The sequence below is a fragment of the Hemitrygon akajei genome, chromosome 7, assembly GCF_048418815.1.
Source record: "Hemitrygon akajei chromosome 7, sHemAka1.3, whole genome shotgun sequence".
Lineage (NCBI taxonomy): Eukaryota > Metazoa > Chordata > Chondrichthyes > Myliobatiformes > Dasyatidae > Hemitrygon > Hemitrygon akajei.
The window spans coordinates 76545436-76558657 of NC_133130.1; the positions used below are offsets into that span (position 1 = coordinate 76545436).

The following is a 13222-nucleotide window of genomic DNA, read 5'->3' on the forward strand; positions in this document are numbered from 1 at the left end:
CATAAATGTAGAATTAGGCCCATCCCGTCTTTGCTACCTTCCACTCATGACTGATTTATTTTTTCATCTCAATCCCATACTCCTGCTTTCTCTCCGTGACTTCTAATGCTTTTGCAGACAAGACTCTATAAACCTCTGCATTAAATATACCTAATGACTTGGCCTCCACAGCCGGTGCTGACAATGGATTCCACAGATTCACCACCCTCTGGCTAAAGAAATTCCTCCTCATCTCCGTTCTAAATGGACGTCTCTATATTCTGAGGCTATGCCCTCTGGTCCTGGACTCGACTCACTCACTATAGGAAGCCTTCTCTACATCCAGGCCTTTCAATATTTTAATGTACATACATTCTGGATTTAGACTAGTTAGATGCATTTTGAGTACTTGGGATCATAGATTTAATGTCCTGATGTGAAAAATCTGTATTTCATTATATATAGCAATATTCCGATTGTAATCTGTTTTCATTTTGTCTTATTCCAATTTTGGCCTGTTGAAGTATTCTCAGGCTGCTGATTTTGGCTGGCTTTTGTGCTTTATTTTTATTTTAGTTTTTTAATCTCTTCAACTGGGTTTCTGAAAGCATCCCAGTAAAAAGGCTTAACCAGTGTATGCGAGTGATTCGAATATTTCTTATCAATTTTACATAGTTTTGGTGTAACCTTATCCATGGTTGATGCTCATAGCAAGATCCACATCGTAACATTAAATTATCTGCTGAAAACATTGCAGTTACTTTTAAGTGCATTAAATGGAGCCAATAAAAATATTGCATTAACCCAAAAACCTGAAGATTTTTACAGCTATTATGTTTGGAATTGATTTTAAGTTTATAGTGCTTAAGCCAGAATACTTTACTCATTAGCTGCTCTGGCATTCTTATTAGGGACATCGCACAAAATCGAGTCCTACTGGTTCTTGAGCCTGTGACATCATTCAAGTAAAATATAGTTTATTACGATCATAACTGCATATACACAGCTTTGTTGCATTTCTCTAATATGTTTGGGTAACAAACACTATTAATTAGAAGAGTAAAAATGAACATATGACAGCATCTATATGTGGATGTGGTGGATTTTAGGAATGTGTTTCTTCATTTTCTTTTACAAACGGTCAGGTTCTAACTTTTAAACCATCTTCATTGAGAAATAGATTCCATATCTGTCGTGAAGATTCCAAGATTGAAATTTTATACCCTGCAGGTCTCGTCTGTGGCATTCTGTTCTAGACGCTAATCAATTCAAGTGATTATCTGTGCAGAGCGATTTTATATATTTGTGAAATAATAATAATAATAATAATATTATGATTGCTAGCCTATCAGATATAACCAAACATTTTTGATGTGGCTGTTGAATAGGGAACTATCCAGAGTCTCCCATCACCATTTACTTAAATTTGAGGCGTATGGCCCTTTGTGTTTTTGCCAAGTTGCAACATTGCCAGGTACCTTTTGAATGTATTTCCCCAGGATGTTTTGTGGATTCTGGTTAAAACTGATATTGGTCTCACCTGTCTTAATTATGACATTTGGTCAAGTTTGCCAGAATGCCTTTTAGTCATTACACATTTGCTGTGTTTTCTAATGTATACATCTGTATCTTTAACTTACCTAAGCACCAGTAAATTCTGTATGGATATTATGGTTTTCAGAACTAAGTACGGTAATTTCAATGTGTTGTGTATGTCATTAGCTTGTCATTCTAATTGACAGCAGTTGTTGACACTGGTATAAGAACATAAGAAATAGGATCAGGAGTAGGCCATCTGGCCCATCGAGCCTGCCCCGCCATTCAGTAAGATCATGGCTGATCTGTCCATAAACTCAGCTCCATCTATCTGGCTTTTCTCCATAACCCTTAATTCCCTTACTATGTAAAAACCTATCTAACTGTTTCAAGATTCAAAAACTTTATTATCATTCTAACCGTACATCAGCTCTGCAGGGCAGAATGAGACAGAGTTTCCCAGGAGCAGTGCAATCATAACATAACAAATGCAACACTAAATAATAAACATAACAATAAATAGTAAAACACAACAGCCACATCAGTTAAAAACAAGTTCTAAGTGTCCAGTGCAAGTTAAAAGTGTCCAAAGCAGAGTCCGGTAGAGCAGCTATTTAGCAGTCTGACTGCCTGTGGGAGGAAGCTGTTTAGTAGCCTTGTGGTTTTAGTTTTGATGCTCTTGTAACGTTTACCTGATGGCAGAAGAACAAACAGTTCATGGAGAGGGTGTGAGGGGTCTTTTATGATGTACCGTGTCTTCTGCAGGAATCAACTCTGAAAGAGGTATTGGACAGAAGGTAGGGAGACCCCAATAACCTTGTCTGCTCCCCTAACCACCCTCTGCAAGGCTTTTTTGTCGGCAGCACTGCAGCTGGAGTACCAGGTTGTTCTTAAAATATATTTAGTGAAGAAGCCTCAACTGCTTCCCTGGCCAGAGAATTCCACATATTCACCATTCTCTGGGAAAAACAGTTTCTCCTCATCTCCATCCTAAATCTTCTCCCCTGAATCTTGAGGGAATGTCCCCTAGTTTCACCTACCTATGGAAACAACTTTCCTACTTCTATCTTATCTATCCCTTTCAAGTCCTGATGAATTTGATTATCAAATTGCTTTCAATAACAGAAAACTGAGCTTTGGTGTATAACAGAAATTGATCGAAGGCTGCTTTTCCCTATTATTGCTGGTTCTCATTTGCTATACAGATTCAAGTCCAACTTTATTGCCATTTTACTGTCCTACTGTACATGTATACAACCAAACGAAACAATGTTCCTCCAGACCATGGTGCACTCACAGAAAGTGTAGATGCTACTGTACCTTCTTGACTAGTGAGGTGTTGTGGGTCCCAGGTTAGATCGTCTGTCATGTGCACACCATGGAACAACTTCGTGCTCTCCACAGCAGAACCATTAATATGCAATGGAGAGTGGCCGACTTGTGTCTTCCTGAAATCCACAATCACCTGTTTTGTCTTGTCCCAGGTTGAGACGCAGGTTGTTGTTCTTGCTCTATTTGATTAGCCTCTACCTCTTCTCTGTATGCTGACTTATCATTGTTGCTGATGAGGCCAGCCACTGTAGTATCATCAGGGAGCTTCATGCGGTTTGAGCTGAATCTGGAAGCGCAGTCATAAATCAGCAGCGTGAGCAGTAGTGGGCTGAGCACACAGCCCGGGGTGGGCACCAGTGCTCACCGTTTTGGAGCTTGATATGTTGCTACCAACTTGGACTGACTGAGGTTTTTCTGCCAAAAAGTCCAGGATCAGATACAGAGAGGGGCTTTGAGTCCCAATGAGGGCAAATTGCCCATCATCCTCTGAGGGATGATTGTGTTAAACACCAAGCTGAAGTCGATGAACAACATCTTGGTGTATGAGGCATCATTTTCTAGGTGGGACAGGACAGAGCGGAGGGCTGAGGCTATATTATCATCAGTAGACCGGTTTGAGTTGTAGGCAAACTGGAAAGAGTTCAATGTAGCTGGAAGACATACTGCACATCACAAACTTTGCTTGAAATCCATCTCAAACCAAAGAGCTCTCTCTCAGGTGTATTGGCCCTTCCTCCTTGGAGCCATTAATTTGCACAAAGCACTTTGTTCAACAGGAATGTTCCTTCCCGTGGCATTCTCAGCCACCTTCCCTCCTGTCCTCCCAGCAGCTCCTACCAAAAAGACCATGAACCCCACCAGTGTCCACCAGCTCTCTCTAGAATCTTCTCCCAATTCCGCCATCCCGATTGGCTAACACAACATTCTAAGTTGAACATCATAGCCCCTTATCTTTAACTGAAACTCAACCATTCCACCAATAGGACACACTGCTTTTACAGAAAGCTACTAAATGAAATGCCCTACAGGATTAATGGTAGAACTCTTAACCAGGGCATTACACAAGTTCCAAGTACTTATTAAGGCTGATTTCCTAATTGGAAAATGTGTGAAAGTCTTTACAGAACTTTGGAAAGGCCAATTGGGTAACCTCTTTTGATCAACTAATGTGAAATTGCAAATTTCAAAGTGAAGGTAATTGAAGAAGATTTAGAACATTATTTTTCTCAATCTATTAGGAGTAAAGATATAGTTGTAATTAAGTTAACAAATGTTAGACCATAAATCTTGTCATTGGAAGATGTTCACTCTGGACAAGAATGGTGCTTCTAAATTTTCTTAACATAGAACTTGGAAGCGCTACTTTTATTGTCTATATTTTAGTATATTTTTATTGTCATAAATGCAAATATGGAGTTTATTTTGCCTGCTCATGTAATTATTGGAAAGGAAGATATCAGTAAATAAAAATGACTATGCATTAATATGAATTTTGAAAAAAATGCTTCTACTCCCTTATTTCTCCAAACTGATAAACATTATTTTTATCAACACATGAACAGCTGAGGATGTCATTTTCTTGCTGAAATGTTATCTTGCTTTTGAATAACTTTTTTTAAAAACAAAAAGCATTTTGAAGTGGTAATGAGCAGTTCTCATGTAGATTTAACTTTTGGAGTAGTTAGCTGGTGAAAGTAATATTACAGGTTGCTTAGTTCTTCTGGAAAGTGAATGAACATTAAATGACATCAGAAATCAGAAGTAAGATTCAATTTTGTTATCCACAGGATGTTTGATGATTCAGGACCAGATATCAGATATGCTATCTTTTTTTTTAATTTTTTTTAAATTAGTTTTTCAAAACATTTTACAAAATTAAAAACCCCAAATCCCAATGAGGAGCATTAATACAGAGCAAGGTTAAGCATACAATAACAATATGCTACACAGGAAGAGAATTTAACAAAAAAGCACCTAAATTAAAGACAAGTGAGCTTAGTGTCCTCCCCAAACCCCACAACACAAGAAAAAAAAACAACAATTCCAGACCAACCACCACACAATATAGAGAGTATAAGTCCGGACAGTCAAACTCCCAGACTGTAAATACACTTAGCAACAGAGGATAATAATGCCTACTACCAGAAAAAAAAGGGAGCTGAAAGCAAGGGACTGAAAAGAAAAAAAAACCCTAGTCAAGAGGAAGGTTATGAAAGTACTCGATAAAAGGCCCCCAGATCTTATGGAACTTTAAATCCGAATTGAGAACTGAATAATGAATTTTTTCGAGGTCCAAGCAGGCCATAATGTTGTTAAGCCATTGCGCATGAGTGGGCGGGGCAACATCTCTTCATCTAAGGAGGATCAAGCGTCTCGCCAGGAGAGAGGCAAAGGATAGTATTCGGCATTTGGTCGGACCCAGACATAAATCTGTCTCGCCCCAAAAACCGAACAGAGCAATTAAGGGGTTAGGTTCTAGGTGCTGATTCAGAATACCCGATAGTGTAGTGAAGACATCTTTCCAGAATTTCTCCAAGCTAGGACAGAGCCAGTACATATGGATGAGAGAGGCCACGCCCCTCTTGCATTTATCACAGAGCGGACTAATGCCAGGGTAGAATCGAGATAGTTTAGATTTAGACATATGGGCTCTATGAACAATCTTAAACTGTAAGAGACAATGGCGAGCACAAAGAGAGGTTGAGTTAACCGATTTGAGAACTGAGTCCCAGCTCTCCTCAGATAAGGAGATATTTAAATCCTGCTCCCAGGCCATTTTAATTTTATCCACAGGGGCCCGTCGTAAGGCTGCTAGTTTATCTTGGATAATTGAAATTAAACCTTTACCTAGTGGATTAATGGAGAGAAATAGGTCCATAGCATTTTTCGCAGGCATTTCAGGAAAGTTAGGAATTAAAGGAGCAGTAAAGTGTCGGATTTGGAGATATCTGAAAAAGTGAGCGTTAGGCAGGTTGAACTTAACAGAGAGCTGTTGAAAAGAAGCGAAGCGGTTATCAATGAAGAGATCTTCAAAATGTCTAATGCCCTTCCTGTACCAAATATGGAATGCTGAATCGAACGTGGTAGGTAAAAAAAGGTGATTATGTGCGACAGGGCTAGAAATGGAAAACCCCTGGAAACCATAGCATTTCCTGAGAGATATGCTATCTAACAGCACAGAAATGTTGATGAGCTAAAGAGAGACATGCAGGGAGTGTGGATAGAGTGGGTTATTGACATTTCACTTCTGATATGTAACTAGAAGGACCGAGATGGCCTGTTTCCATGCTGTAATGGTTATATATTTTCGTATCGGTCAAGATCATTAGTAAGGAGAGAAAGAAAGAAATGTAATATGGAGACATAATATGAAATATGAAGGTAAGCTAGCCAATAATATAAACAGGAATATAAAGAGTAAAAGAGAGCCAAGAGTGGACATTGGATGTCTAGGAAATGAAGCTGGAGAGGAAATAATGGGCAACAAAGATATAGTGAATAAACCGAAAAAGTATTTTCCATTAGTCTTCACTGTTGAAGAACCAGCAACATACCAGAGATTTGAGAGAGTCAAAGGGCAGAAGTAAGTGTAGTTGCTGTTACTGAGGAGAAGGTGCTTGTGAATCTGAAAGGTCTGAAAGTAAATAACTCACCTGCACCAGGTAGACTACACCCTAGGGTTTTTGAAAGAGGTAGCTGAAGAGATTGTGGAAGTGTTAGAAATGATCTTTCAAGAATCACTAGATTCTGGAATCATTCCAGAGGACTGGAACATCCTAAATGTCACTCCACTGTTTAAGAAGGGAGGGAGGCAAAGCACAGGCAAAGTTAGTCTGACTTCAGTGGTTGGCAAGATATTAGAGTCTATTCTTAAGGATGAGGTTTTGGTGTACTTGGAGGCACATGATGAAGTAGGCCAGAGTCAGCATGGTTTCTGGAAGGGGAAATCTTGCTGACAAATCTGTTGGAATGCTTTGAGGAAATAAAAGGCAGGATAATCAAGTCAGATTTATTGTTATTCAGTTTCCCAAGCACCTCCTCAGTATACATAAACATATGTATGACATATATAACTATATAATGTATACAGAAACGAGACGTTTATTCGAACCAGAATGTGTAGACGAAGGAGAGTAAATTATTTTGAGTCATTAGCTGTGCACTTCCCTGGAACTCAAAACCTGCCTTGAGTTCTGAAATTACTGATTCTCACAAAGGGTATTAACCTTCTTTGTCATATCATTATTAATATTTGAAGCTAATTGCCTTAAGCATTATGGGAATATGGAAAGCAGTAGAGATAGTGCATCTTATCTCTCAATCTGTCACTGGACTCACTATTGATTTTGAATAACTGCACAAGATGAGAGACTGGATACACTTTTTGTTTGGGCCCTCAACTTATGGCAGCCGTAACTGAAATGTCTCAAATAGCCTCATTCACTTGAGAAAGTATGCACCTTAGTGTTTTTTTTACCTTATTTTAATTGATGTTGTAGCTTTAATGAAATTACCTGTTATTTTTAAATTAATTGCATTTGTTAATAATTTCATAAATTTGTGGTTTTATTTGAAGGTTTAATGGTCTAGTTATGGCTTGCAGCCATTCAGTTTCATGGAATGACTGTGATAGTCAGGCCTTGTCATTGGGAACTGTCTGTCCACAAAAGATTAGTGTGGGTCAGGATGACTGCATGGCTGGACTGGATTCAATGTCTCCAGAATAACTGATACTGACACAAGAAGAAATGCAGTAGTTACTGTAGAAACTGCACTGGTGCTTGGTTTGGTTTGTGAAAGTAAGGGCGTAACAGGACAGTGAATTAATGCAAAGGAAATGGAGAATATGGATCTGTAAATAGCACAGTTCTAGCAACAATGCCTCTTTGGATATCAAACACGAGGAGATCTGCAGATGTTGGAAATTCAAACAATACACACAAAATGCTGGTGGAACACAGCAGGCCAGGCAGCATCTATAAGGAGAAGCACTGTCGACGTTTCGGGCTGAGACCCTTCATCAGGACTAACTGAAAGGAAAGATAGTAAGAGATAGTAAGAGATTATCTTTCCTTTCAGTTAGTCCTGATGAAAGGTCTCGGCCCGAAACGTCGGCAGTGCTTCTCCTTATAGATGCTGCCTGGCCTGCTGTGTTCCACCAGCATTTTGTGTGTATTGTATTCCTCTTTGGATATGTTGTGAACTTGAGGGAAAAATGGATCCACTGAATCCTGATCCTGACAGAAGATGCAGGAGAAGTACAAGGCTGTAAATAACAAAAAAAATTATATTGTTCCTGACAGTAGCTTTTTAACTTAATTGTTTCTGGATCTGGATGTCCCCTGCAATCTAGCATTTATTATTCATCACTGCCTGCCCTTTTACATAAATTTGGTGTCAGACATAGGCCAACAGATATCATAAATTGTCTTTGTGAAAGGACATTGGTACACCATATGGCTTTTTACAACAGTCCAGCAGTTCCTGATAATAAAATGCCTTTTATGAGTTAGTAGAAAGTGATCAATTTTTTACAGAAGTTATAAATTTTATTGAAATGATACTGTTTGTGGACTGTCTGAATCACCAGCAGAGCAGCTTTTTGAAATACATACCTGAAAACAGCAATGTACCACTAGGGGGCTGCAGGTATCTACCAAACACTACCATAGCAGCACTCTTTAATGATTATAAGGAGAAAATTTGAAAGTAAAGACTCCAGTTTCTAACCTTGTATTACTGTAGCCCCAAAACGCTTTTCTGGGAATATCCAGAAGGTGGTCTGTCTGGGCAGGTCTATTATTTCAGCTTGCTCTTGTCTTCTTTCTTTCTGTATTGACTCCATCCATTCTCCCCTCAGGGTTCTTCCCCAGCTTACACCCGTAACTCCAACCTGATGGCATGAACATTGATTTTTCTGATTCCCTGTAATTTGTCCTCCAACCTTTCTCCCTTTTTCCATTCCCCATTCTGGCTCCCCTCTTTCCTCTCCTACATGCCTGCCCCATCTCCCTCTGATACCTTTATTCCTTCCTTTCCTTCCACTGTCCACTCGCCTCTCCTATCAGATTGCTCTTCTTCAGCCTTTAATATTTTCCACTTTCACGGTCTAGCTTCTTACTTCATTCCCACCCCCCCCCACCTCCCTTTACCCTCACCTGCTTTCAGCTATATTATTTGTTTTATGCTTTTATCAAACCAATAGAGTGAGTTAAACTATTACCTAACAATTTCAGAAGAAACTAGATAAAAAGAAATGAAATAATGAGGCACATAAAATTACAAGAGACTTTAACTGGATGTAAACAGCAGCAGAGTTGTATGTTGGGATATATGGCTTATGTAAAATAAGCCTTTTATTTTCACGTAAAATGAATCAGTTGCCTGGAAAAGAACTACAATACTTACTAATAATTAAACAGCATACAGTATACTAAATTATCAGCTGCAGAGTAGATATAACAACTACCATTTTTAAAGTCTTGTTTTGAATTTAGATTACATTGACTACTTTATTTTATTAGAGTAGTTCTAACATTTTGATTTGAAGCGTACAAATTGTTTATGTTATGAATGCTCTGGCATGCAGATTGGTGAAATATGCAAGCAAGGAGAATTTTTTTCCTTCATGAATATGTTTTCCTTGGCACTGTTCAGCATTTGTTCAGTTATGCTACTGAGACAAACTTATTTTCAACATCTAGAGCAATAGTGAAGTACTTTTTGGATCCTGGATTGCTGCTAATGGATTTGCAGAAAATGATCTTTGCTGTAAGAAGATAAGTAAATATTACGGTTGCTAAAGATCCACGGAAGGGAGAAATCAACAACCTTTATATATTTCTCCCTTTAAGGGCTCTAAAATATACCTCAGCTTGTAAAAAGTATTGAAATACAATTTCTATTTTTATCTTCCCGAGATTATTAGGCAGCATAATATTCTAAGCTGTTACTGTTACATGTATACAAAGAATTTATAATCACCAAGATTAGCAGCATTTGAGCAATTGCACCATTGATAATTTTGTTCAGTTATAAAAATGATCATAATATTTAATTCCTAATAATATTACAACTATTGCATGCTGGATACTATGACTTGGATTTTGTTGTCAAAGGCCCGTACTTGCAATTGACCTCAGTAAAAACAAAGTGTATACTATACGTATCTGCAAACTTTGAAAAACAGATTTTTGTTGCATGTCTTTGAATGTTGTTCTCTTCTGCAGGCATAGCAGTGGTACAACACAGGTCAGTCAAAGCATCAAAACATAACATAACATCAAAAGAAATCTGACATTTAGCTAAGCAGATCTTTTAAAAACATTGAATATTTATGTTTTAAAAACTTCAACTTTATATTCAGCATTTAAACACTTTAATGGCTTATTAATTTACATTTCTATACAAGGTTTTAGAAATAAAGTTTTTAAATTAATAGATTTTGGGTAAGTCTTATTAGTAACATTTTACCAGAGTCCCATGCAGCTTTTCTCATTTATTATCATTTATTATAAATATGCAGGTACACTGTACCCCTTCAGAATACTGGTGCAAATTATTTGCCTGTAGTAAAAAAAACTACTTTGAAGTTTTTATGCTGTCTTGTTAAGCAATGTTGAATTCAACTTAAAAGTATAGCCTGTATTTTCACAGAATCAGTGACTGCGGCTTCTGGATTTCTGTATCTGACCTTAAATGCCAGGAAATCCAGTCATTGCTACCAGCCGAACACAGTGATGATAGTGAACACTGGAAAGCAAATAAAAATAGAAAGTGCTGGAAATATGCAGCGGATGTAAAGAGAAACAGCATTTATGTTAACATTTCAGGCCTTTCTGATGGAGGATCGTTGTTGTGAAAAATAAACTTTCTGTCCATAAATTCCTATCTGACCAAATGAGTGTTTGTAGAATTAATCATTTCTACCAAGCTACAGGTCATTCTGGCAGTCATTATACCATCTAACAAGCAAGTCTATTCCTATCATCATTTCAATAATCTATTTTTATTTTCAATCCGCTTGTCCATCTACTGAGAAATTGGTGGTAAACTTGTTAAGATGATCACTATTGATAAAAAAAACTTGTTATTTTTTGTGCTTATCAGTTTTTTTTGTTCATTTTATTTGCTTCAGGTAAAGGAAGGGGACGAGGAAGAGGAAGAAGTGATGCAGAGGAAACCAAAACTGAGGTAAATCAACCAGGAAGAAAAAGAAATGAATCATTTGAGAATATCAAAGAAAATGAAGCTTCAGATCAACCACTAGAGAAAAAGGGCAGAAGGAAAAACACTGAGGCAAGTGAAAGTGAGAAGCCTACTCTCAGCAAGGTAAGAAATAATTTGTGGATTGTTCATTATTAGTACTAATCTGCTGTCTTACTTTCTGATCATTAATATCAGTATCAGCAAGCAAACACTGATTTCAAATCCAATTTTAGGACTTTTTCCCAGATGTATAGTTTTATCTCTTCAACAACAAGATCCATGAGGGTTCTACCATTCTAGATCCTGAGCTTTTAAGGAGAAGTGGTTGTTTTCGTTTAGTTATTTTTTACAATGTGAGATGGTCTTTCATCCTAATTACCACACAGGCTTCAACGACAAGTAAGTCTAAGATGACTAGTGTCCAATAACTTCTGTAGACATGTTAAAACACATTTGGCTTCAAATCCAGGGAGAGATACAGTCCTCTGGCAAGGTGAATTTGGCAAGAAAGCAGCAGGGAAAGCTCCCTGCCTCATAAAATGTTTGGAGGAAATCTTGCCATAACCTGCACACTGTTGGCAATGACCTCCAAGAGGACCAAAGCCTTGTCAGGGTTTGGAAGCTTGTGTGCCTTAATGATTTGGAGAGTTATGTTGGCTGGAGTCAGGGCTTTATGCTTTGGCTCTTGGTCGGGTCACCCATGCCTAAAATGTCAAAGGGTGGAGACCATATTAAGAGTGGTTTGCTGGCCCACCAGATTTAGGGGTTCAGCTCAGGGCTCACGACCCTGACTGGCAAAACAAATTTGGTACAGAAACAGCAGTGAAAAATTTTTCTACATCTGAGTGTGATGGTATTCCTAAGCCTCCACCCAGGACTTGCTTGCTTGACAGTAGTGACAACCAAGAGGAAGTTACTGACATGCAGAGATAGAGGTTGCTGCCCTAAGCACCAGCAGCGTAATGGGCAGTTTAAAAAAAATAGCAAAGAGGCAAGTGCAAGATGTGGCATTACATGGATCCAGGAAGATTACATCACCCATGTTAGATTATATCACCCCTGTCATTTCAATGCAGAGGAGTTTTAAATTGACCATTTCTTTATCCTTTGTTACTTCCAAAATAAAGGCAGCCACAGAAATATTGGCACAAGCAAATTAATATTGGGACCATACGAAAGACAACTGGACATTGCACAACCACAGGTTTGGACTGCCCTGAGGTCCATGATAATTAATATCTCTTGGCTTCTCAATTAGAAAATCCCAGTACTAATTTGATGAGAATGATCAGGAAATCCGGGATTTAATTAATTGCAAATACAGGGTATTTTTCCATTCAGAAACTGTTCTTCAGGCACCTGAAGGCTGAGATACAATGGAAAGCCTGTAACTGAAAGAACAGATAGTGAGTGGAGATTGTACAGGAAGTCCAGTAATTTGCTGATAACTGTGACATACATGAATTCTTCAGTACTACAAGGCCAAGTGTAACCCAAAGTTTCAGTATGTGCCAAGAGGTGAATTCATCTAGGAGAAAACAGCACTTAACATCTGCTCAAAGAATGTCTCAAACATCACACACACAGTGCTGGTGGAACACAGCAGGCCAGGCAGCATGTATAGGAAGAAGCACTGTCAATGTTTCGGGCCGAGACCCTTCGTCAGGACATGTCTGTCCTTGATTTGAATGTATTAACTCCATTCCATAGTGACCTTTCTGCACCCATCCACCTTGCAGCCTTCTGATTCATTAGTTATCAAATAGTCCGTATGCAAAACTAGAAACTGAAAGATCTTGGGTAGATTGTATCCCTATTGAAATGATAAAAAAGAAGTTTTTCTCAGTTAAAGCCACAAATTCACACCCTCATATTCCACATCTGGAAGGAGGAAGACATTTCACAGTGATAACCTTCAAGAAAAGAGACAAACCCAATTGTGGAATCTATTCTAAGACATGATCTTCACTGGATATCTACTTCAAATTAATCACATGGAGAAGCATTAATTATTATATAAGACCTTTATGACCTTTCAAAAGACAAAGGATTGAAATGCTTTTCTAAAGTTGGTTTCCTACAGAAAGTCTTGTCTTTGCATACAAGCCACGATCTTAACTTCCAGCTCAAATGGAACACTGTTCATCCCACATCTCCTCCACTCCAG

At 38.3% G+C, this 13222-nt stretch overlaps 1 protein-coding gene across 2 annotated transcripts in view; it reads left to right on the plus strand.

Annotated features, from left to right (window-relative positions):
• aplf (aprataxin and PNKP like factor) overlaps window positions 1-13222 on the plus strand; it is a 42272-nt gene that overhangs the window by 18150 nt on the left and 10900 nt on the right. For both annotated transcript variants that reach the window (XM_073051254.1, XM_073051253.1), the window contains exon 6: window positions 10985-11178. In XM_073051254.1, coding sequence (XP_072907355.1) covers window positions 10985-11178 — 194 coding nt within the window. The remainder of the gene's footprint in view (window positions 1-10984; window positions 11179-13222) is intronic.